We start from the raw sequence: 26,424 nt of genomic DNA, 5'->3' as shown, positions 1-26,424 counted from the left end.
ATGGAGAGAAGGGAGGGTGATGTACAGAGATAAGAAGGATACGGTTTCCAAACGTTTTCTGTTTTACTGATTTATTTCTTCAAATTATTTAGGCTACAAGTCTGCCTTTCCTGATCCTGCACACACAGCACACACAAGCAATTGGATGTCACAAGGACCCTACCAAAAAGGCCTTCAAACTTCCTATGGATCCCATCAGCACAACAATGAAGTCTCCTTGCCTCAGGCTTAGGGATCACTTTCCTTACAGACTTTGCCAACTAAATCTCACACCACTCATTCATATCTGCATAAGTCCTCGCAAGATGGTGGCTATTGCCACTAACAATTGATCCTCCATCATGTCGTCATCCATGTAATAATGCTCAGTACTACCTGATCTTTTGTAAACTCAACTTTCCCCACTCTTTCACTCTACATTCAAGAACTGGCACCACAGACCCACCAATGTCCATCTGTTCTATTTCTTCTCTGAAGGTTCCTTCTCCCTGTTTCCCATAACTGACCCCTGGTCTCCCTTGAGGACATCATTACCCAGCGGCCCTTCCTTATAACTCCTGTGCATTATCTCAGACCTCAAAACGCTCATTGCTCCCTGTTGTTCCCTTAGAATCTAACTCTTTTACCCCATGATAAAAAATTATTCTCATTTGAGGTTCAATCCAATCAGCTTTCCCATTCTCTGGTTCTTTTATGGAAAATAAGTGATATTCTTAAACTTTAGTTCTAATAGGTAGGCATCATATGAAAAAAAGAGGTCTATGATCTTGGGCAAGGTGCACAAGCCAAATCTAGCTTGCCCTATTAATTGTATAGCCCATGAGCTAAGAATTTTATGCAGACCAATATTTGTAACTGATTTGATGAGAGGGAGCATTTAGTTGGAACCTCAATTAAGTAAAAAGTTTTCCCACAAAAGATTTCCTTCTTCTCCTTAGTAGACATGTATCATAAAACATTGTACTTAATTTTTCTGTTATTTTGAATTACCGCAATAGCATTTTGTGGCAATTTTTGTTTTGTCTTGTTACATAAGTAGTTACATGATACAGTTAATTTTGTCTCTTGTCCTACAAAACCAGAAATATCTGGTCTTCTACAGAAGTTTGTACAATGCAACTTAACCTAGGTTAAAACAACTAGGAAATATTGAGTTAAACAAAATTAGACAGTTTCTTTTTCTTTCTTTTTTTAAATTCAGGATTCTTCAAATGTTTTTTAAAATAGGTCCTGTTTCTTAAATAACTTGCATCCTTAAGGATCAATTATTTTCACAGCTTTCATTGCATAACACTTCTCTAAGATGTGGGTCAACTCAGTGTCAACAAAGTTCAGTGACAATAGTAAAACTCATATTGAAGAATTAAATATTAAGGATTGCCTATAATTAATGTGATCAATTTAGAGCAACATTTTCATATTTTCCTTAAAATAGGGGTGAGGATCTCCCAAACTAAATGATTCATATTTGCATATCCTTACTTAGTTGTATGTCTACTCAAACACATGATACTCAATAGGGGCACCTTATTCCCAGAATGGCTTCACTCATCAACTTCCCATCATCTTCCCCTTGGATCCATCATTTTCTCTTTCCTTTCAATTTATACATGAGAAGTTAACTCTGATCCTTCTTATCTTCTGGGTCTCTTCACATGCCTGTGTTTCAGTTAATATCCACAAAATAATCCTTTTCCGTTCTATTTAAAAGTTATGAAGCTTTTATTTTTCACACCCACAGCTGTAATGGGTTAAAATCCCAAATTTTTATTAGAGGGACAATCAGTTCAGTGGACCTGAGCCACTCTGTTCACCCTCACTGGGATAAATCCATCCTACATGTACCAACTGGAGTTTTTTATCTCCATTTGAGATGACTAAGAATCCAGAGTGATGCTCAATTTACAATTCCATCAGAAGGGCAGCCACCTTGCATTCCAGATCAACTAGGTCAACCCATTCTATTTCTAATTTTTCTGATCTTTTAGATTATTTGATCTAACAAGGCAAACATCCAGAGCAAATACATCAAATCTTCCCAAATGTCTTTGCAAATAACTTGTTTTCTTTGCAGGAAGTCATTTTTTATTTTCTGTGAATGGATATGCATCACTTTCAAACCACAAATCAAGAAATCATGACTCAAATCAAGAAAACAACCCACTATTTCCCTATTTTAGAAACTTTGCATTTAACCAGTCTTATCTGCATGTTCTGTGCTACATCCATTGAAATTTTACCCAAAGTATTTGTTGGCGTATCACCTTCTTTCAGATTTTAGATGTCTCAGCTGTTCTTTAGTGACATTCCGGCTGAATTCTCTAGAGCAACTAACACAAAGCAGATTCTAAAAACAAGTTTCTTATTCTTTAAAAACTCAAGTGCCTATTTTTTTAAGGAAATATTTTCCACCTTTTACTTAAAACTGATTAGCTACCAAGAGAGTTCATCTTAGGTGTTGGAAAAAGACCAAAAAGAGCCAAAATCTCAAAAGCTTACAGTATTCTAGAAAACAGTGGGAACAATTATGTCATTAGTCATTTTGGCAGGAGTTTCAGAATGACTTTTTCAACTTTTCAAATGTTATCAGGAACAAAAATATTAACAGAAATGAACATTGTTTATGAATACATGATTCTAAGGATTGGCTGGCTGATGGAAATAAACTACTACAAAGCCTTAAATTCTAAAATAATTTAAAAGAAGAGAATTTGATGTTTATTAATCAACTAGAAACCTGATGTGCCTTGTATAAGTTATCATTAGAGAGGTTAATAAACTCATGTAAAATATAGAAATGTAAATGCAGTTTTCTTAATCCTTATCATTTTTTTAATTCTAGGTGTCAGCAGTATCACACATACTTGCATTATAAAAGGTTGATACTTATCACCATTTTTGCTTTTAACAGTAGTATGTTTTATACAGAAGTTAATTCATTTAGTGCTTGATATTTACTCAGATATTTAACATTTCTAATGTTCTTTATTCCTGAAGACCTGAGTTTTCTCTACTATCATTTTTCTTCAGACTGAAGAACACTTCTTGAAAGCATGGTTCTCATGGAGACAAATTCCCTTATTTTTCTTTAATCTAAAATTGTCTCACTTTGATTCTCCACATTCCTGACAAGAAGTCTGTAGGCATTCTGTTATCCTTTTGTATGCATTTTTTTGTGTGTTTCTCTGGCAGTTTCAACATTTTCTTCTTTCAAATTGAATTTCTTGATATTGGGCCTATGACATGATATCAAAAAGTGATAGTGGTTTAATATGAGAACAACAGCAGTTCTAAGAATCCATTTGAAAATCTAATCTATCAGTAGATTTATGTCATTATGCTCCTGGGAAAAGGACAGGGCTTTTTTTTTTTTTTAGAGAAATAAACCATTTAGAAAGAACTGCTTAGAAGATGGAGTAATTTTCCAAGGGCAAGTTCTTGTGGAAGACATTGAATTTGTATTACACAAAGAAAATCAAAGAAATTAGTGAACAAGTTTTTTACTCTTAAATGAACAGCCCAACTTGGTTATGTTCACCCCCGTGTTCTAGTTTAGTTTCGGGACATAAAATGTGATTATTAGGATAATTTTGAATGGGTCAATATTTGGGTACCAATTTGTAATAAAATTATCTTCATTCTACTCTTTATAGGATAGCACATTAGAAACTAAGATCTTTAAGCATTCACTTTCAATATCAGCAACTTTTTTCTAATGAGCAGAATCTAAGGTCCAAGCCATGGTTGTCTATTATTCAGCTTATTTAAATATATATTTAATATAATTCTTGATGTCCTTTATTCTTTCTCAAATTATAATTCTTCTTCTAACAATTTAAACTATCTAATATCAAATATTTCCTAAAGACTAAATCACCTATTATCTTACAACTCTAAACCAGTTATTATTTTTATTTTAATATATTCCTTTGCAACCTATGTGCCTGATTATTTTTCACATTTGTAGTACAGGTAAAATCTCATGCCATTTCCTAAAATCTTTGTTGATACATATTTCAAAGAATGAGGTAAATATACAAACTTGTTGCTTTTTTCTCTATTGTGGAATTCCTGATGTGTTATGGTTTCCACATGCTGTTTTAATTTTCTAGCTTTATTGAGATATAATTGACATATAACATTGTATAAGTTTAAGGTGTACAACACATTGATTTAATATTTATATATTGTAAAATAATTCCCACCATAGTCTTAGTTAACACCTGTATCACATCACATAATTGTCATTTCTTTTTTTTTATTGAAGTATAGTTGATATATAAACTTATATTGGTTGCAAGTATACAACATAGTGGTGGTTCAACAGTTACCCATATTATTAGACCTTTACCCCCACATGCTGTTTAATTTTGTCCTTTGTTTTGTTATTCATAATAATTTTTGAAATATATTTAAAATATAATCCATGCTCATGAAAAAAATTAAATTAAATTATATGAAAAATTTCTCTCAAACTTCAGTGCTCTCCCAGGGGACAAATATTCTTAACAGTGTCTTGTGAATTTTGGAAATATTTAATTTTATATTCAGAGAGAATATTTATATATATTTTATATAATAAATATCATTTATATGTATTAAACACTTATTTATTGTTGTTCTTTTACCTATTACAGTAACAAGAACGTACCAGTTATTCATGGATTTTTATTACTAGATGATGTTGCATATTTGCTCATGTAGAAGAATCATATTAATTTCAAAGGCTTCTTAATATTTTATTTTTTTATGCACCCTAATTTATTTTACTAGTCTCATAATGTTAACATATTTAAGTTGTTTCTAGTCTTTTATTTTGCTTTTTTAATTATCAATAATATCCCAACAAGTTTTCCTTTTCTATTTCTATAGGAACATGTGCAACATATCTCTAGCATAAATTCTACCCATGGAATTGCTAGAAATATAATACTGCTTCATATTGAATATATTCTTAGTCCAATAAAAATGTGTGTGGAATTTATGTTTGTTTTTGATTTTTAATTTAATTCCTTTGTGGTTCAAGAACATACCTTGTACAATTCCCATGCTTTTACACTTATTGACACTTGCCTTATGGCCCAGTGTGCACCCTTAAATATGCCAAGTGTTTTGTAATGATCACATGTAATGTTTTGTAAATGTCACTTATGTCATGTTGGTTGGTTGCATTGATCAAATATTTTATAGCCTTCCTGATTTTCTATCTACTTCTTTTACTGTAAAACAAATGTTGAAATTACCAGCTAAAATCGTCAATTTGTCTATTTTTTATGTATCGCAAAATCTGCTGAAGTATATATTTGCTTTCAATCTTTCCCTGGCTCTGGGGAATTATTACTTCATGTTCCTTAGAGATTACATTTCAGGCTGTGGTTGATTAATAGCATCATAAAAGATATCATGAAAGATAGAGTTTCTTTTCATATTTTCTTTTGTTCTAAAGGAGAAGAGCAAGTAGGATGGTGCTCCCGCACTGTACCATCTAACGGACATCTGGAGTCATTTCTGACGTGAAGAATCTTGAGATTAATGCAGACCACAGTTCCCTTTTCTTCATGCCATTTAACACTAAATCACTAGAATGCTGAACTTTTCCTAACTGGGATTTTTTTACTTAAGGGATTTACTTGCAGGATATTATCTTCCAATTAAAGTATTATGATCCTATTTTTTAAGTTATTTAGACTGCTAATGGAGTGACTTGACATAACTACAGGATAACATTTACTCTGTAAGTAAAAATAGTAGCTATGCAAAAGCTTAGTCACAATGAAATAGAGAGAATCTAATATTTATGAACTTTCACTGATTATCATCTACATTGTTATTCCATTCAAGTGATTTGCTTAACAGGAACTGTCCAAAGTGTTCAGTATATTGGTTATGTATTACCTAGATTTGTAACTTAAATGTCTGAAATCCTGGAACTTCTATGGCTCTTACTCCACAATTTATTATTTAATTTAACGTAAGGAGTGGCACAAGACAAGTGCCACAGAAATTGCTACTTATAGTGGAAAACAAACAAATGGGGAAAAAAAGATACTGTTGTTGGATTTACCTCACTGTTACTAGCAAACAAATCAGAATTGTTTAAACATAAGGGAATTTTGTTGAGTTTGTATTAGCCTAGGAAACAATGCCTATTCTTTCTAGCACAAACCTACTGACGTATTTTATATTTTTGGTTTATTTTATTCTTTTTATCTGTTCACATTTGGAAGTTAATATCTAAGTCATAGTTTTCTGTTATTAAAATATAAACAAAACAATTAAAACGTGGTTCCATATACATCTATTCTATTTATTTTCACAATAAGAACTTCCTTATGGTCCAGAGGGATGTCATTAAATAAAGGCCAAAATCTTGCCCTGGAACTGAACTAAAAAACTCAGCTTGTAAATCACTCTCTCCAGGAAGTGCCCCATCGAGGTGGGTATCCTCCTCTTTAACTCTATTTTCTGTGAATTCCTAGCATACAGACATAATGCCTTTTGTATCCCAGGTGGGTAACATATGCATAACAAATAGTTAGAACCTCTATAAAATTTTGTAATTCATGCTGGGTAAATCAATTTAAATACTTTAAAATGGGGATAAAGACTGACTATCCTCTCCCATGAAAGAGAGAAGCACATTTCAGGTGCCCCATCATTATTATCAGTACTTTTTAAGATAAAGTGTGGATTTCCATTTGATTTTTCTAAATGTTGAATAAAACATGACAAACATAATAAAGATTAAAGGTAGTCTGAAATAGCATATACAGAATTGATGGCTTCCCTCCCTCCCTCCCTCTCTCCCTCCCTCTCTCCCTCTCTCCCTCCCTCTCTCCCTTCCTTCCTTCCTTCCTTCCTTCCTTCCTTCCTTCCCTCTTTCCTTCCTTCCTTCCTTCCTTCCCTCTTTCCTTCCTTTCCTCTCTCCCTCCTTTCTGCCTCTCTCCCTCTCTCTCTTTCTTTCTTCTTCCTTCCTTAGGGCAGTCCTATCCTTAGCAACTGTCACCATCTAAATATCTTCTATCTTCAAATGCTGTCACAGGCTGCAAAATTTTCCCTGAGCAGCATCTCTTTTATTTTTTTTAATGGAAACCCCATGCCTGTTACATCCAGAACTCAATGTACGATAATATAATCTATGAAGAACACAGAATTGGAGTTCCTGACTTCAGAGAGTTCATAGTCCAAGGCAGTCAACAAGGTCAAGTCAGCACATACTTATAAAAGGACTTCTAGTAAGGGCAGTGAAAACAACTTAAAAGCAACACAAGCATTGTTAATAATGTGCAAATTGCTCAGTTTCTCCTTATGTTGAAATATGGAACATTTAACTGGAGGGAAATAATCTGAAATGTGTGCTTGCAGAGCACTAGACTTGTCTTTTCTATTTCTTTTGAAAATCTCTGAATTTAGGTAGAAAAGTCATTAATATGCTATTTAAATAATTATAAGACAGTAAGGAGTCTATGGGAGTCTTATCTGATGTGTGCGTAATTTTCACACAGCACTGCAAATTACTTTTCCTTGAAATTGTACATTGTAATTGCATATGATTTTCCCTTTTTCTATACATACACCTACACTGTTAGAGCATTTTACATATATAAGAATGTATTTCCTGTCACATATACATACATATGTTAATGCAAATATAAACCTGAATGCATTGCAAATTTATCAGTCAAGACTGTGAGTTGTTTTAACGGTGATTTTGTTGTTCTGTTAAAAACAAACATAGTTATCCTATTATGATTCACCAGGTATTTTTGGTTGAAATATTGAGTAAGAAATTCTGTAAGCTTTGTGACAATGGATTTTTTCTGATGTCAAATTTGAAGTGAGACCCATTAGGCCCTAAATGTGCTTAGTATTAGATGTGGTAAGAGGGAATGCTTTTACTACTGGAAGTAAAAACATGAACATTAAATTCTGTCAGATAATAAGAAAAGGTAACATGTCTTAAGTTATCTCTATTAATAAGGATGGATGAGGGTAAAAAGAAAGAAAAAAAAGTCTGATTTCATTTGTATGGGAAACAGTCATCACAACAAACACTTGAAGCTGATAATGGTATAAATTTTCTGTTTTCAATTGCTAGCACTTTTCCTGCACAAATGTACTACATAGGAGTGAATGCCACACACACTACAGTGAAGAACTGATGTGAAATAGAACTTGACTCTTGCTGGCCTCTTTCCTTTCACCCCTTCTATGACACTTCTGGATGCAGGGCTCTAAGCCAAAAACTTACATCCCAAAATATACATGGCACTAGCAGTGGGCTGTGTGTATGTGTGTGTGTGTGTAGTGTGTGTGAAAGTGCATGGATGTGTATATCTTATATGTGTGTATGTTTATATATATTCTTAAATCTATCTTAATGCTAATTAAAATAATTACTTTTATACTGAAAAAGTAGAAACAATGGAATGTGAGGCAAAATCATCTTGATTTTTAGTAGGAAAGATGAAAATTTCAATGACATGTTAGCAAAATGGTAACTTGAAAAAAAACACTTATGCCAATAAGAACTAAGGTCATATTAGAAAAAAGTCAGTGAAATTGTCCAATATTTCTATTAATGAAAATAAGCAATTACAAGGAAATTCAAAATATCATATAGATGTTGAAGCATTACCAATCATTTAAGGTTTTAATACAATTTATGAGTAAATATCTAGTAAGAATAAAATGGTTTTATTATTTTTATCTGTATTTGGAGAATTACCTAAACATTACATTTTTTTTAAATATAGAAAAGTGATGTCTCCAAATACTGGGATTATAATAAGTGCAACACCAGATTTTATTTAAAGATTTATGCTACTGGACAGATGTATATGGTGATTTTACTTTACTCTAAATAGACTGAAAAAATATTTTCAGTATCAAAGTAGAAGTCTATGTTATATTATGTGTTCATATCATGCACACATAAAAAGGGTGGCAGAAAATTTCTGGAGGTGACAGATATCTTATAGCATTAATGGTATCATGGGTGTATACATAGCTATCTCATTAAGGCTAATACAATAAGTATGTACAGTCTTCTGTATGTACTCAATGCAAAATGAAGTCTTTTGCATATATCAATTTTCTATTTGTACCAAATAAACTGTTTTAAAACATTAGGAGTCTAAAGCGAGATTTTATTTTACCAAAAAAAAAAAACGGGAATACACTAACAATATTTGCATATTTATATTACTTCCATGATATTACATAATGAATTATTATTGCTGGATGTAATCAGTTTTAGATCTTTTAGATAAATTGTATATATAGTATCATTTCAACTCAGTTGCACAAAACTTGTCTTGAGTAAAAGACAACTAAATAGTAACAGAATCTATATACATATTATTTATCAATTTGGTTCTAGATTTAATAATAGTTTCTACACCTAGCTCTCTACCTCTGAATCAATTGCTTACAGTTTATCACGAACTTTTCTACCAGACCTGTGTTTTCATGTATGCCATGTTTTCCTAACTTGTTATAAAAACTTTGGTATTCCATTATACATAGGAACAACAGTCAGACTTTTATTAATTTATCAGTGCAAGCAGATACTTATTAAACCTACATTTGCCTTTTGCTAAAGTGAGTTATATGAAGAAATAGGAGGAGATAGACAGAAAGACAGAGGGAGAGCGAGAGATGTCTACCATATTCTGTCTTCTGTCTGCTCTGGAATGATGGTAAATTATTGTGACTGTGGAAGACAGAAATGTAAATAAATAATATACAATAGTAAATAATTTGGCATTAAGTAAAAGAAATAATTTTGAGAAGTAAGCAATTCACTTAGCATTTGGAAATGTTGGGAAAAGTAATCAGAGAAGGGGAGGGAGAGTATTTGACAGAGAGTTCTGATGAAAAGAAAACAGTGACTAGCCATACAGAGGGGAGTGACCCAAAGACTCAAAGGAGCGGTGGTCAACCTCTGGAAATTACAGAGTTGGGAGCAGGTAGAGAAAAATCTGTGCTTATGTTCTGAGATGGAGTGGCAGAAGCCAGGTAATGTATTACCTTAGTCACATCTTGTGTGCCACATCAATGACATTTCATGTCACTTCAATGACATTTCACAGCCTTCTGAGAGTTGTTAAGGATCTTCATTTTTAACATACATCTTGCAGGTGGTTGATGGATTAGAATTGTTAGCAATTGGAGAAGGGATATTAGAAAATAAGCTACTAAAATGTTTAGGTGAAAGACGATGTGATTCTGAATTGAGGGTTTTATTATAGGAGGGGGTAAGTGGGAATCCAATTAATAGCTATCATTTATTAAGTGCTTAATAAATAGCTGTGATGGCTACTCTTATGTGTCAACTTGACTATGTTGTTACCATGTCTGACTGGTCAAACACCAGTCTTGTGAAAGTAGTTTGTAGTTATGATTAACATTTATAATCTGTTGATTTTAGGTAAAGAACAATGTTGGTCCTTATCCTATCAGTTGAAAGCCTTAACAGCAAAAACAGGTTTCCCTAAGAACTTCTGCTTCAAGACAGCAGCTCAAGAGTGCAATGTTAACTCTTATCTGAGGTTCCAGCTTGCCAGGCTGCCCCCATAACACATGAGCCGATTCCCCAAAATGTCTCTGTTTCTCTTTTTCTTGTCCTCCTTCTCTAAAGGAAATACACATACACTATAGGTTCTGTTTTCTGGAGAAGCTTGACTTATACACATACCCCAGATTATTTATACCTCAAACAAAACTGGGAGTAGTTATGGTTTTCTTTCATTTTTAATGTAAATAACCTTAAATTTAGAGCTGTCAATCTTCCATAAGTCACACACACAAAAAAAGGTATGTGGCCTTGATCTGAGGCTTTTCTGATTCTAGATACCATGTTCTAATCTATGAATATTTCCCCCTTCTCCAGTTCCCTTTCAATTCTTGTGGTAGAATTATAGATGAGCATATTTCATATTTTATATATGAATTTAGATGAATGCATATCATTATATGAATTTTCAAAAAGTTCTAAAATGATTTTCACTTTTAAAAGACAACTTATTTTTGAGTGGGAAAAGGACATACTCTCTTAAATCTTTCAATTGAATGACCAACATATATTTCCTATTTTAGGACCCACCATTTATTTTTATAAAACATTTACTGTAGCTAAAGTGCTTTACGCACTGCCATCTCTAAATAATGCACATTGTATTGTGTCAGCTTTTTTCTTCCACAATGTTTGCCACATCCAAATTGCCTTCCCTCACACCTAGTGCTACTAAAAAATTCAACTTTTTGAGTTCTATCTCACACTCCCTTTATCAATAAATTATGTCAATCTCTTATCTCTCTTCTCTATAGCCAGGGATTGCTTTTAAAGCTAATAATAAGAAACAGAAAATTAAGGATGAGAAATTAACTGTCCTTAGTTTATAAAACCTTTAGGACTCTTAATTTAATGTAAAGCTAATTAAGGTATTGTTAATTTAATGTAAAGCTAATTAAGGTATTGTTATAACTCATCTCTAATAAAATCAAATTGCTGAGTTTCCTGATGGCTTCAAATATTGACATAGTCACATGAAGTAGACCATCAGCCATTTGTAGAGTTGTGGACTTTAATTTATATTGAATTTATGTTTACATGCCTGCAAAAGACAACCAGATAATATGGAATTTTTCTCAAAACTTTCCCAAAGGACTTTGGAAAATGTCATTACAAAACCTAGGCGTAAGTTTCCACAAAACTAGTGAAACTGAAATTCCTGAAGAAGTTAAATTTCAAGTGACAAAGGCTTTTTTAAAATCTTTAAAAATTAACACCTCTAAAATACTATATGCTAGATATTTTCAAAGTGCTTTATATTTACACATTAGACACTAGAATAGCATTTTAGTAAAGTACTGCTACTGTCACCATTTTAAAGATAAAGAAATGAAGACATATAGATATTAAGTAATATTCTCAAGGTCAACAACTAATAAGTAATGGGCCAAGGATTCAATAACCAGCAAAATGACTCCCATGAGGGGTTCTTATTTACTATTAATACAGAGAGGTTGCACATTTGTTTTGCATAATTAAACAGAATTATGCAGTTTGGTAGCAGAATTCTGAAGTTTGCAATAATTTTGTGCTGAACCAATATGAAAAATAAAGAACTACAATAGATTTTTATTGAAAAGTAGTTTATATATAATATTATATTGGTTTCAAGTGTACACCACAGTGTTTCAACAGTTACCCATACTATTAAATGCTCTCCCCCACTAGTGTGGTTACTGTCTGTCAACATAGAAAGATGTTACAGAACCATTGGCTATATTCTTCATGATGCCCTACCAACCCTGTAAACACCTTAACTTATGATTCAAATTTTTGTACCCCTTTATTCCTGCCATCCTTCACACCCATCCACCCTAACCTCACCTCATTGGTAAATACCAGTCACTTCTCAGCATCTATAGGTCTACAACTACTTTGTTCATTTTTTTCTGTTTTGATTTTAGATTCTACAAATAAGTGAAAAAGTAGGATAGTATTTGTCTTTCTCTACCTGACTTATTTCACTTAGCATAATACCTACTAGGTCCATCCACATTATCACAAGTGGAAGGATTTCTTTCTTTTTTAATGGCTGAATAGTATTCCATTGTGTATATGTACCACCTCTTCTTTATCTATTCATCTATTGATGGACATTCTGGTTGCTTACATATCTTGACTATTGTAAATATGAGGCAATAAACATAGGGAGGCATCTATATTTTTGAATCAGGGATTTTATTTTCTTTGGGTAAATTCCTAGAAGTATAGCATATGGGCAATATGGTATTTTGATTCTTATTTTTTAGAGGAACCTCCATACTGCTTTCCACAGTGGCTGCGCCAATTTAGATTCCCACCAACAGAATAGGAGGGTTCCCTTTTCTCCACATCCTCGCCAACACTTGTTATTTCTTGTCCGTCAGATAGTGGCCGTTCTAAATGGTGTGAGGTTATATCTCATTTTGGTTTTGATTTGTATTTCCATGATGTAGTGTTGGGAAGCATGTTTTTTTGTGCCTGTTGGCCATCTGCATTTCTTCTTTGGAAAAATGTCTGTTCGGGTTTTCTACATATTTTTTTCATCAGATAATTTGTATTATTCATGTTGATTCTTATGTTCTTTATATATTTTGGATATTAACCTCTTATCTGATATATCATTTACTAATATATTCTCCCATACTGTAGGTTGCCTTCTTGGTCTGCTGATGGTGTCCTTTGATGTATAGTAGCTTTTTACTTTGATGTAGTCTCTCCTGTTCATTTTTTATTTTGTTTCCCTTCTCTGGGAAGATGTGTCCAGAAAGAATTGTTCATGCTTATGGTCAAGAGACATTTCCTTGTTTTCTTCTAAGAGTTTTATGGTTTCATGTCTTACATTTATGTCTTTAATCCATTTCAAGTTATTTTTGTGTGTGGAGTTAGACAGTAATCCAGTTTCATTACCTTGTATATAGCTGTCCAGTTTTCCCAACACCAATTATTGCAGAGGCTGACTTTTTCCCATTGTATATTCATGGCTTCTTTATCATATATTAATTGACCATAGAAGTGTGGGTTTATATCTGGGCTGTCTACTGTTTTATTGATCTATAGATCTCTTCTTGTGCTAGTACCATATTGTTTGGATTACTGTAGCTTTGTAGTATAGCTTGAAGTCAGGAAGCATTATCAGTCCAGCTTTGTTCTTTCTCAGGATTGCTTTGGCTATTTGGGGTCTTTGTGGTTCCATATGAATGTTAGGACTATTTGCTCTAGTTCATTGAAAAATGCCTTTGGTATTTCGATAGGGATTGCATTAAACCTGTAAATTGCTTTTGGTCAGGATGGACATTTTGACAATATTAATTCTTCCTCTCCATGAGCATAGGATAGACTTTCATTTATCTTTATCTTCTTAATTTCTTTCATCAGTGTCTTACAATTTTCAGAGCACAGGTTTTTCACCTCCTTTGTTAGTTTATTCCAGCTATTTCATTCTTTTTGATACAGTTGTAAATGGAATTGTTTTCCTGATTTCTCTTTCTGCTTGTTCAACATTAGTGCACAGGAATGCAACAGATTTATGTGTATTAATTGTTTATCCTGCAACTTTGCTGAATCCATGTATTAGTTCTAATAGTTTTTTTGTGGAATATTTAGGATTTTCTATATATAGCATGTCATCTGCAAATAGTGACAATTTTACTTCTTGCTTACCAATCTGGATATCTTTTATCTCTTTATATTGTCTGATTGCTGTGGCTATGTTGAATAAAAGTGGTGAGAGTGGACATCCTTGTTTTGTTCTTGATGTTAGAGGAAGCACTTTCAGCTTTTTGCTATTGAGTATGATGCTACATGTAGGTTTGTAGTATATGACCTTTATTATGTTGGGGTACATTATTGCTATACCTATTTTGTAGTTTATCACAAATTAGTGTTGAATTTTGTCAATGCTTTTTCAGCATTTATTGAGATGTTCATAATTAATAGTTAATGTGGTGTATCACATTGATTGATTAACAAATAATGTACCATCCTTGCATCCTTGGAATAAATCTCATTTGGTTGTGATGCATGATACTTTTGATGTATTTTGAACTTGATGTGTTAGTATTTTCTTGAGGACTTCTGCCTTTTTGTTCATCAGGGATATTGGCTTGTAATTTTCTTCTCTTGGTAGTATCTTTGGTTTTGGTATTAGAGTGATGATGGCCTGATAGAATGCATTTGGAAGTTTTCCCTCCTCTTCTACTTTATGGAATTCTTTAAGAAAGACGGGTATTATTTCTTCTTTAAATGTTTGGTAGAATTCAGCTGTGAAGCTATCTGGTCCTGGAATTTTGCTTGTTGGGAGTTTTTTGATTACTAGTTCAATTTCATTACTTGTAATTTTTCTGTTCAGATTTTCTGTTTCTTCCTTAGTCAGTCTTGGAAGGTTGTACTTCTCTGGGAATTGGTCCATCCTTCTAGATTGTCCAATTTATTGGCATATAATTTTTCACAGACTTCTGTAGTTATTCTTTGTATCTTTGTGGTGTCAGCTGTGACTATTCCTTTTCATTTCTGATTTTGTTTGTTTGCATCCTCTATTTTTCTTGATAAATCTGGTTAGGGGTTTGTCTATTTTATTTATGTTCTCAAAGAGCCAGCTTCTTGTTTCATTGATTTTTTTCTGCTGTTTTATTCTTTTCTGTTTTATTCAATTCTCCTCTGATCCTTTTTATGTCCCTATTCTACTAGCTTTGTGTTTCATTTGTTATTCTACTTTCTTTAGTTTGAGTTTAGACTATTCATTTGGTATTATTTTTATTTCTTGAGATAGGCCTCTATTGCTATGTAAGTTCCTCTTAGAACTGCTTTTGCAGTGTCCCAGATATATTTGAACTGTTTTATTTTTGTTTCCATATGTCTCCATGTATTGCTTTCTTCCTTGATTTAATCACTGATCCATTTATTGTTTAGAAGCATGTTTATTCTCCTTATGTTTGTGGATTTTTTGTTTTCTTCATGTAGTTTATTTCTTGTTTCATACTGCTCTGATCTGAAATGATGCTGATAAAATTTGAATCTTTTTGTGTCCTAATATGTAATCTATTCTGGAGGACATTCCATGTGTACTTGAGAAAAATGTGTATCCTCATGCTTTTGGATGGGATGTTCTGTATTTGTCTCTTAAGTCCATCTGCTCTAATGTGATGTTCAGTGCTTCTGTTTCTTTATTTAGCTTCTATCTGGTGATTTGTCCATTGATGTAAGTAGTGTGTTCCCTAATATGATTGAGCTGTAGTTTATTTCTCCCTTTAGTGAGTTAGTATTTGTTTTTACATATTTAGGTGCACCTATGTAGGTGCAAAGATAATTATAATTGTTATATCCTTACGTTTGACTGATCTCTTATCATTATGCAATGTCCTTCCTTGTTTCTTGTTACTTTCTTTGTTTTGAAGTTTATTTTTTCAATATAAGTACTGCTACTCCTGCATTTTTCTCCCTTTTATTTACATGAAATATATTTTTCCATCCCTTCACTTTCAGTCTGTGTATGTGTTTAGGTCTTAAATGAGTCTCTTGTAGGCAGCATATAGGTAGGTCTTATTTCTTTACCCATTTGCCACCCTATGTCTTTTGATTGGCACATTCAGTCCATTTACATTCAAGGTAGTTATTGGTATGTATGTAGTGATTGCCATTTTATTAATTATTCTCTGGTTGTTTTTGTAGTTCCACTGTTCCTTTCTTCCTCTCTTATACTTTTGATATTTGATGTTTTTCTATAGTGTTCTAATTGGACATTTTTTTTCTGTGTGTGTATATTTATAGGTTTTAGGTTTGTGGATACCATAAGGTTCATGGATAGTTTCCTAACTATATATAATAGTCTATATTAAGTTGGTGGTCACTCTATTTCAAACACAGTCTAAAAGTACTTCTTTTTTATTCTTCCTCTGCAGCCACACTTTATGTATTAGATAATTATAGGCATATTTTTTGTATCCCTTGAGTGATTTTGTGTATAGTTTGTTTTGCTACTTTGATCTTGTTTTGTTTTGTTTAACTTCATAATTGCTCAGTAAATAATTTGTCTCTCCCTTTGCCATAGGTTTATTTTCAATGGTGAAAAATAATATTTAGACTTAAGAACTTTTCCATCTACAAAAGTCCCTTATCATAGGAACCAATGTAGTAGTGCTGAATTCTTTCAGCCTTTGTTTATCTGGGAAGATTTTAATCTCTCTTTCAATCTTTAATGATAACCTTGCTGGCTAGAGAAGTCTTGGTTGAAGGTCCTTTTATTTTAATACATTAAACATTTCAAGCAATTCCCTTCTGTCTTATATGTTTCTGCTGAGAAGTCTGCTGATAGCCTAATGGGATTTCTCTTATAAGAATTTTTTACCTCTCTCTAGCTGCTTTCAGTACCCTCTCTTTATCCTTAATCTTTGTCATTTGAATTATACATATTAGTGATGTCTTTCTGGTGTTCCATTATTTAGGGGCTTTCTGTGCTTCTGTGACCTGTTTTGTCTATTTCCTTTCCAGATGGGGGAGGTGTTCAGCAATTATTTTTCAAAATGCTTTCTACTCCTTTGTCTCTCTCTTCTCTTTCTGCTACCCCATTATGTGACTATTGTTTCATTTGGAATTGTCACACAGCTCTCTTAGCATCCACTTATTTCTAGAGATTCTTTTTTCTTTCTCTCTGTTCCTCAGCTTTGTTGTTTTCCTGTTCCCTAATTTCCATCTCATTGTGTCCTCTACTAGCAGCAGTCTATTATTCATTCCTTCCATTGTATTTTTCATTTCAGATACTGTAGTCTTCAGCTCTAAGTGGTCTTTTTAAACTCTTCTCTTTATGGACGTCCTCCCTGAGATCATCAAAAGTTTTCCACGGATCCTTGAGCATATTTATGACTTTTACTTTGAAATCTTTATCAAGAGGTTTTGTGATCTCTGTTCATTTAGCTCTCTTTCTGGTGTCTTATCCTGTATTTTTGTTTGGAACATATTCCTATGCTTCCTCATTTTGTCAGGGTTTTGGTGTTTCTTCCTTTGTATTAGATTGATCTGCTATGCCTCCTGGTTTGGAGGGTAATGGCTTTATGAAGAAGGCATCCCTGTGGTGCACAGAAGTTCCAGACTGTTTACTCACCAGGGCCTGTTTTTCCTCTCTGGTGGGATCCCAGTCGCTGTGGTGGGTTATGGGTGGGGCTGCCTTTCTGCCTGTCTGCTGCCTGATCTCTGTGAGCAGAGGCCTTTTGTGAGCTATGTAGAGGGGATATGGCAGCGCTATGTCTGCCCTGTAGTGATGGAGGCACTGCTGGGCTGATGGGTTGGGCAGGTGTGCAATTGTTCATGGATTGGGGCTGGGGTGCCAGTGATGAGGAAGGAGGGCTTTGGGCTGGCACTGCAGGAAGCTCCCTAGTTGGTTTGCAAAAGAGCCAAGAAAGCTGGGAATGCCTCTCTATGCCTGTGAGGCAGCAAAGTCTCCCTCTACCTGACAAGTAATGAAGTCCGTTGTTGAGTTTAGCGAGTTGGGTGGGTGAGGGAAGCACCACAGGGCTGAGCCACCAGTGATGGGGATGGAGAGTTTGGGGCTGTGATTACCATACCAGATTGGCTGAGGGAGGGCTGGGGAGCATCATACACCTGCCCTTGCTCCTGTATAGAAAGCTCCTTGAAACCTTTCCCCCTCTGGCACCCTTTCTGCTCCTGGTGAATCTTTCAAATTGCCACCTCTGTGTTGTGTCTCAGAGGGATCAGTGGAGCATGCCTGTCCTCACAAGTAGCAGCCATCTCAACCTCCCAGAGTGCTCTAAGTGTCCCTGGTGTCCAGCTCTGTTAATCCCCAATGTCCAATGTGATGTGGTCTTGTGTTTCCAGAGCAGATCAAGGGTGGGTGTGCTGAGTTCCTGAGCGCTTATCCCCTCCATGCTCTTTTCCTCTCCCTCCCACTTTGGGCTTGGATGGGGAAGGGCCTGGGTCCAGATTGGTCACAGCTGTAACACCTTACCCTTTCTCTGTGTGGTCTTCTCTTCACCTGGTGCAGATGATCTGTTCTGCAGTCTTCAGGTTGTTTTCAGGGTTAGTTTTATTTGCTGCAGTTGCTTTCTTGGTGTATGTGCGGGAGTGGATTTCTGACTTGCCTCCCTACTTTGCCATTTTTTTTCCCCATCCCAGAGAATCTGTAATTTTTACAAACTTTTAGTATTTTTTTATGATTCTCTCAAATATACTGAAGAATAAGGACTCAGCAACAAGTAGAAACTACTAAATAAAATGCATGCAACTCATGCTACTTTCTTGAGGGTATCAAACTATTATTTTGACATAATGTAGGCTGCTCTCGGGCTTGCAGAATAAGAGAATTCTTTAGAACCAATCAGTTTTAAAGATTTTCTAGGGATTCGTCAGTGACACAAACATGAACTTATCTCATGTTTCTGGTTTCTGGAATTGTGTGTGTTTGGAATTTGCCTCTGGCCTGATGTGCCAGCTCTCCTGTTGAGAGCATCACTGTGAAGCAGGGGTAAGAGAGCATCTGCCCACTTCTCGAGGCACATTCACCACTGTTCATGAGCACACAGATTCAGGCCTCTTTACATCAAACCTGCATGTGCAGATCAAGCATACGCTTCAGGAATATCAGGAGGGAATGGGGCTGCAGATAGTCCTATATCAATATGCTAACATATCTTTAAACAGATTCCCTAAATATACAAGTGATAAAGGCAAACATTCTGTGTATAATCTATGGTATCTGAACTTTTGTGTGATTTTTATTCATTTCAAGTAACCAGCTTGTTTTCTTCATAATCATTTAATCAATTATTTAACCATTTTGTATGAATATGGCAGTAAATATAGAGTGTTACCTAGGATTTCTTTGTGAAACACAACACAAAATGTTTAGACAGTTTTGGGTCTAATGTCTGGCAACTTTGTGTATGCTCCTGTCAGTATTTTTGGTAAATCTTTCCTCAATGTCTTTTTTCTTTGCGAAAACAAGGATAAACTTGTGGGAAATTAAAGGCCAGGGATAAAACTTTATTTTGCTGTTGATTGCTCAAGGTTTCTTACCTTAACAGTATATTCAACACTTAGTTTAAATACTTAAGGAACACATCCATGAAGACACAAAGAAAGTGGTTTTGCATGTGAAAAATGTTTTCCTACTCCAAAACACAAATCTCCTACACAACAGACTATGGAAATATTTCAGAGTTACCAGCTATGATTAAAACAAAGCAAGAAAATCTGTCATGGTAATTATTCCTGAACTCTTTTCAGCCTGTCATGTTCTCTCCTCCTTACCTCAGTCATTCTGATAATAAGAAATTTAGTCTCAGTTAAATAAATCAGAATACAATATATAGAGCTGTATTATAGAGATGCAATGTGAATGAGGCCAAGGATAGCCAAATTCCCTTATGAAAATGATGGACCAAGTGGAAAAATAACTTGTCCAAGGTCACATGACCAACCTGGTGCAGACTGTCTCTTGGTATATTCACTTCCAGAACATCTCAGGTTTAAAATTTTTCTAATGAAAAGTAGCATTGGTTAGTAATAGTAGCTATTCTACAGCCTTCTTCTGATGTGAAATATCTAGCATTACTTCCCATTCCACCAATCAGCTTAACAAAGTATTTCTTAGATTTACAAAATGGAAAAAAAAATATGCCTTATTAAGGGAAATATTTATATTTCCCAAGTTAATTATAATGAAATGATGGCAGAAATATTTCTATTTTATATATGATGGAATTGAGGCTGATGGAAAATAAGAAGCATACCTCAGCCTGCTCAGCTGTTTGAAAAAGTAATTCTAGTTAAACAAAAATCTAGAGGATGATAATTTGTTAAAGGACTTTGTTAAAGGTTAGAGTTAGGGTTGGTCAATTAGAATTGCTAAACGCAAATAGGTTAAATATATTGATAAGACTAAGAGGAATTTCTATTTACTGAAAGGTTTACTTAACATTTAAAACTCCTTATTCTTGAAATCACAGTCTAAATTATATATATGGTAGAACTCTAAAGAATATCAGATATCCATTATCACCAGTAAGGAAATAAAAGCATTTAAAACATAATTAGTAAGATAGAGCCAAAAGGTGCACATAAACCACTGTATATATCACATGGAACACATTTATAAAAGTTTATATTTAGCCATAAATTACATCTTGCTAATTTAAAAATCATTAGTACAAAGTTCATTTTCTGAACTCTTCAAATTAGTTTTAAAATCAATTCAACATTTAAAAAAAATTTTTCAATTCAACATTTTTATAAATTTAAAATCAAATATCAAAATAATCCATCTAAAATAAGAATGTATAATGAAATTGAAAATAATATTCAAATTAAGTACTATTAGAAATAATACTCCCAAACTTGTTGGATAAAGAATAGCAAAATTTAGAGAAAATTCTATAGTCTTCATTGCTTATATTAAAAGAGAAAAAGAAAACACTATCAAAATAGAAAATAAATAGAAAATAATAAATGTGATCAAATAAGTTTAAAATTTGGCCCAATTGTGAAATTTATGAATATCAAACAAATGTAATCATGAAAAAAAAGAGACAAAAATGTTCTTATATATAATCCTAAGAAAGAAGAAAAAAATAACAAACAATTGAAAGATTAAAATAATACTAAATATGTTATGAAAAGTTTTGCTTTAAAAACTGATTTAGGTGAGATGGCTTTTTAGAAATACATAAATTACTACAGATAATTTTTTTTAATAGTAAAACTTAATCCTGTAAATCATGATAAAGTTTTTAAAAATGTCCACCAATACACAAAAAATTACCACACTGTACATATTCATAGGTTAGCTAGTATAAGAAGATCTTAATAAAATCAAAAGTATTAAAAATTGGAATAGAAGAAACAATAATGTCATTATTAACAAACACTATGGTAGTTTGGGAAACCTAGGTGTTGGTGAGAATATAGAACAAAGAGGACTCATAAAATGGAAAAACGTTATTGCTGGGAGGAATATAAATGCTCAAAACAATTTAGAACTAAAATTGGCAATGAGAGGTGCATTTGTCCATTCACATTCACATGTCACATAAGCAAGCAGTACCACTTCCTGAGCTTGAAGTCTTTCCATGGGTATCATGAGAATATATACAATAATATAGTGTTACTCAAACTGTTCTTATCCAGCAATAATTCTCTTGAGTTTGTGAAAATTTCAAAATACAATATAACCAAAAAAGTCTTCTCTTAAGAGAATATTGTGAAGCATAGACTTCTGTCTTAAATTTTTTACCCTGGATCATACTTTAGGAAAAAATAAAAGTGACAACATTATATAATGGAAATTTAACAGAACTAGGCCCTAGTTTTTTTTGGTCTCTTCTAGGTTTCATTATTAACTAGTAGTTAAATTATACATTTCTCTATATACTTTTACATTTTAATTAGTTGATAAAATAATACCAGTATTATTTGATATATATATTCTTAAATTAGAATACTAGATAAAAGACTTTAGGTAAACCAAAAACATCCAGTGTAATAGAACAATGTTTCCAAGGCAGTGATCTCTGTAAGCACCTTCCATAGGGCATGGCTGACAGTACTTGGAGCATATCAACGCCAGTGCTTACCAGCTGCTGCCCCTGGACACCCCAGGCTGCATACTGCAAGATGGAGTCCTCTACTTCAGGAGGATTTAACTCCCAAACTTCCCTTGAAAAAAGGGAAATATTTTTACAGGAACAAATTAACATGTGCACCAACAATTCAGTTGGACAATTACTCATGAAAACCAGAAAATCAAATAACTTACCTAGTATGTATGTTGTAAATTACATATGAAGCAGTATACGAATAATGAAAAATCTGAAATTAAAGAAAAGGAGAGTTATTGAGCCTAGCTGGAAATAAAGGATCTATTTTAATGTGTACATAGTTCTTGATAAAATCCAGGAATCCAGGAACTGATTTTAGAGAGAAATCAAAATATGAAATATTCCAGTTCGTGAGTTTAGTAATTTCTCTGAGTCTTCCTGCAATAGCCTCCTAAGTCCTCTTCCAACCATCAATCCCACCCCTTACTCAGTCCCCTCTATACTTAGTATAATTGTGATTATATTGCTTTCTTGTTCAAAATATTCATTGATTCTTCATTGCCTATAAAATAACACTCAAATCGCTTTATCAATGTTCAAGAATTCTGGTATTTTGTTTTCTACATGCTTTTCCACTCTTAATCATATACTACTTTCTTTATTTAGTCTGTATTTCAGTCATATTAGACACATTTTCTCTATATATCCTCAAGTGTTTTTGTTTCTTCTTTTCTAGGACATCCTACCCTAACTCAGACACTTTCCTTCCCTCTAACAGAACCTCTGCATAGAGCTTATGTTGATCCCTTTAATTAAAATTCATCTGTCTCTTTGTCAATTTACTCTTTGACACTTAGGACACATTTCATCCTGTGGCGTAAACTACATAAATATTTTAAGTATATGTCTCCTTTTCCCTCTAGAATGTTGTCATGTCCAGGTGTGTGTTATCTTTGCATCCTCCACATTACCTAATACAGTGTTGTGTTTGCATGTAACACTCAACTGTTATTTGCAATACACAGTCGTTATTTGTCGATGATTCTGATGCAGAAAAACTCACACAGCTTGTTGGTGGAGACTAAGTGGTATAACACCCCCAACCACTTCACAGTAATAGCTGAAAATCATATATTAAGTAGTTAATTGCAACTATGAGATAGATACTCAAGAGATTTTACTACCATATTACAAAGAACCCTGTTTCTTTTTAAAGGACATCTTCCAAGGGTCACAGCACTCAGGAGAGAGTGATGTTGAATTCCAAACATAGAATCATACTGAATAATGCAAAGATATCTATATGTTTTGCTTCTTACTGATTAGAGATGATAAAATAGTGGAATATAGAGGAGATGAGGAAAACTGCAAAAGAGGGCTAGGACAAGAGATGGTATGTGTATGTTTGAAAAATTATTTTTCTCTTGGCTATGTGCACCCAGTGAAGAACATTTTTCTCTAGCTAGCTATATTAACTTCTATTATTACTTGCAGGATTTACAGAATTTATATTGATACTTTCATTTTTGGGCATGCAATTATAAAAGCTTCTTTTATTCTTAGTGTGGGTGCACATTGCCCAAATATTATAATAGTCAATTAAAATTCCCTAGAAGTCAACTTATTATTTCTTCTTGTGGCAATAATAGTTTCAATTAAACATGATTGGTCACGTATTTGGTAAAGCAATACTAATGTTCTCTTTTGGCATTGAAATCACAATCCTTCCACCATTTGTTAGAGTAGTGTTTTGCAGTGAAGGTTTTTTTCCCCATTCTTTTTGTAATAACCATTAAATCTAAGATTGCTGGTGAGGGGCGGTAGCCTGGTAAGAGTGGTGTTCTTCATGTAATTGTAGATTGGTGATACCAAAAAAAAAAAAAAATCTAAGATTGCCTTTACTATAGAGGGAAACGTAATTCCCCTGGTGTCTATTTTGGAATTCACATTGTATTCTATACAATTCCATATTGACTTCAAATTTTAAACCTTGAATTCACTACTAAAAAAGGTGACCACATTTGTAAACTTTATTTTCCCATCTCTGAAAGTTCTGCTGCCAAAGCAAAATGCCAAGTGAGCACTTGGTCTTCAAGGCAGACAAATAGGTCAACAATGTAATGGGTAAAAGAAGACTATTCATCCTATCAGCTAATTGCCTAATATGCTGTTCCTGAATTCTTAGGCTCACATTCACCTTGAGAAAATGAGCTTTAGTTAAAGCAGGTCAAAACCACCACTGAGACAAAACTGGATACAATAATTCAAAGTTTTTCTCTTTCTATGATATTTCTTGTAGAGATTGCTGGCTCTTCTCAATGTATGAATCCAAAGGGCTTAGATGTCCTCCAAAATGATGTAATTTGGAGAGGGGAATAGATAAATACACTTTGTGCTTTGTAGTTTTTAGCCTGATACAGTATTTGTTTCTCTTAGGGGGTATGTTGAGTGGAAAACCACAGTAAAAAAGTTAACCTTGACTTGCCTGCTCACCCAAAGCAGGTTGAAATACCGAGTTGTAGGGTTTCAGCCTCGTCTATGGGTGTCCTACAAAGACAGCAGTTTGCCATCTACAGATAATTAGAACTTAGCCCTTTACTCCTAGCTTAGAGCTTTTTCCTCTAAATCTACTGTCTTTGTGGTGTGTGTATGTGCTTAGTCCAAACAGATCTCAAAATGCTTCTTATTTTGTAAGTTTCCATAATTAAAATAGTATTCTATGCTGATGACAGAACACAAAGAATAAGGGATAGGAGGGATCTTAAATAGGATTAGAGGCAGAGGCTTCTCTGTGTTTGTTTGTATGGTGTGGCAGAGATTTTAAAGGAGATTTTTCAGTGAGAATTGGATTGGGCTTCAGTGAACATCTGTATTAAGGCATACTAGCCTAAATTCACTCTGTGTTAACCTGCACCTCTCTCTTCTTGTCCCTCTCTCTCCTTCCTGGGATAGCATTTCTATTGTTTTTTTTTTTTTTAGACATTCCTCATTTCCTTCTATCCTATGTTACTCTTCTGTATTGGCTAGGGTCTTGTTTCATGACAAGTGGATAAAACTGGAGTTAATAGGTCAGGAACAGTTCTTTGGCTGATGCAAAATGAGAGCCAGACTAAACATCTAATGAGATCTTTGGGGACAAAGACATCCACAGTCAAAAATTACATATTCATTCCATCTCTGCAAATGATGTTCCACTGATTACAGAGTATGGATAGTTAAGGCAAGGGCAGTAGGAGTGGGGCAATATTGGGATATAATATGTAAAAACTTGAGCAAAGTGTACTCCTGCGAGCTGGCCTTGAGACGTTCAGTCATTGAGTCTCATGAGGCCAAAGGGTGCTGGGAGGTACAGGAAGCATCATAAGATTCTGCAACCTTATATGATAGCCATCATCTCTACATTACCTACGGAACCCTGAGAAGAAGTTCATTACTAAGGTGGCATAACTGATTCTTGTAATTTGCTGTAGTTATGTTGTGTAAGTTATTGTAAACATTGAATTAGCAAATGCTGAAACATCATTTCCAGGAGAAATACAAGGTTAGGTCCTGTGAACCTCTAGTGACCACATTTTCATCAACCGATCAATTTATAACCTTGTTTTATGTGTATTTCATTTTGAAGACACTGTATTTCATATTTAGCATTTATAATTGTTGATTCATTACCACTGAATCCTGGCCAACAGCACTGTAACTCATGCCTGAATGAAGCTCCTCTGATACATGTACTTTCCCTGTGACACACATCACGGCCTTCTTGCACTGGAAACAACACCAGCACTTCAGCACTATGCTTGGAGGGCATGTTAGACAGCAAAGCCATCAACAACTAGCACAAACGTGTGAACAGCACAACACCAAACTGCCTGTGAAAGGACATGAATATACAGTATGGGAGCTGGAATAAGGCAGAATGTCACTTTGCTTGATGTCAGGTGGGAAAGTGTGCATCAGGCAATTCAAATGTTCTACTGCTCTGTGCATGGTTGAGAATGCCTGGGAAAGCATGGCAAGTATTGGTTTTAGGGTTATAAATCCATTTTAGAAAGAAGGTACATTTGTAAATCTGGAATTATAAGTGAAGATCCACTATACTAGTTACACAGATATAGACAGTATGAGGTATTATGGGAAGAAAGAAAAAACAGGCCTATTTAAGGCCTGCTAGAATGTGAACACAAGAAAAGTATAGAAGTTATTCAGAATGGTGGCATTTATGCTCTATAAATGCAGATTGGTGACATTCAGCCATTTATCAACTGTCTACTGAGAAACCTTTTTGACACAAGCACTGTATTAAGTACTATTTTAAAAAGGATT

The 26,424-nt window shown here is 33.9% G+C and overlaps 1 protein-coding gene across 3 annotated transcripts in view; it reads right to left on the bottom strand.

Annotated features, from left to right (window-relative positions):
* DPP10 (dipeptidyl peptidase like 10) overlaps positions 1–26,424 on the bottom strand; it is a 674,550-nt gene that overhangs the window by 123,481 nt on the left and 524,645 nt on the right. For all 3 annotated transcript variants that reach the window (XM_036886636.2, XM_036886633.2, XM_036886635.2), the window contains 2 exons: positions 22,320–22,372; positions 22,138–22,219 (listed from right to left, as the gene is read on the bottom strand). In XM_036886636.2, the coding sequence (XP_036742531.2) occupies positions 22,138–22,219; positions 22,320–22,372 (135 nt within the window). The remainder of the gene's footprint in view (positions 1–22,137; positions 22,220–22,319; positions 22,373–26,424) is intronic.

Source organism: Manis pentadactyla, chromosome 8 (genome assembly GCF_030020395.1).
Source record: "Manis pentadactyla isolate mManPen7 chromosome 8, mManPen7.hap1, whole genome shotgun sequence".
NCBI lineage: Eukaryota > Metazoa > Chordata > Mammalia > Pholidota > Manidae > Manis > Manis pentadactyla.
Note: the sequence above shows the minus strand (reverse complement) of the source record. Positions and strands in the feature narration are given on the sequence as shown.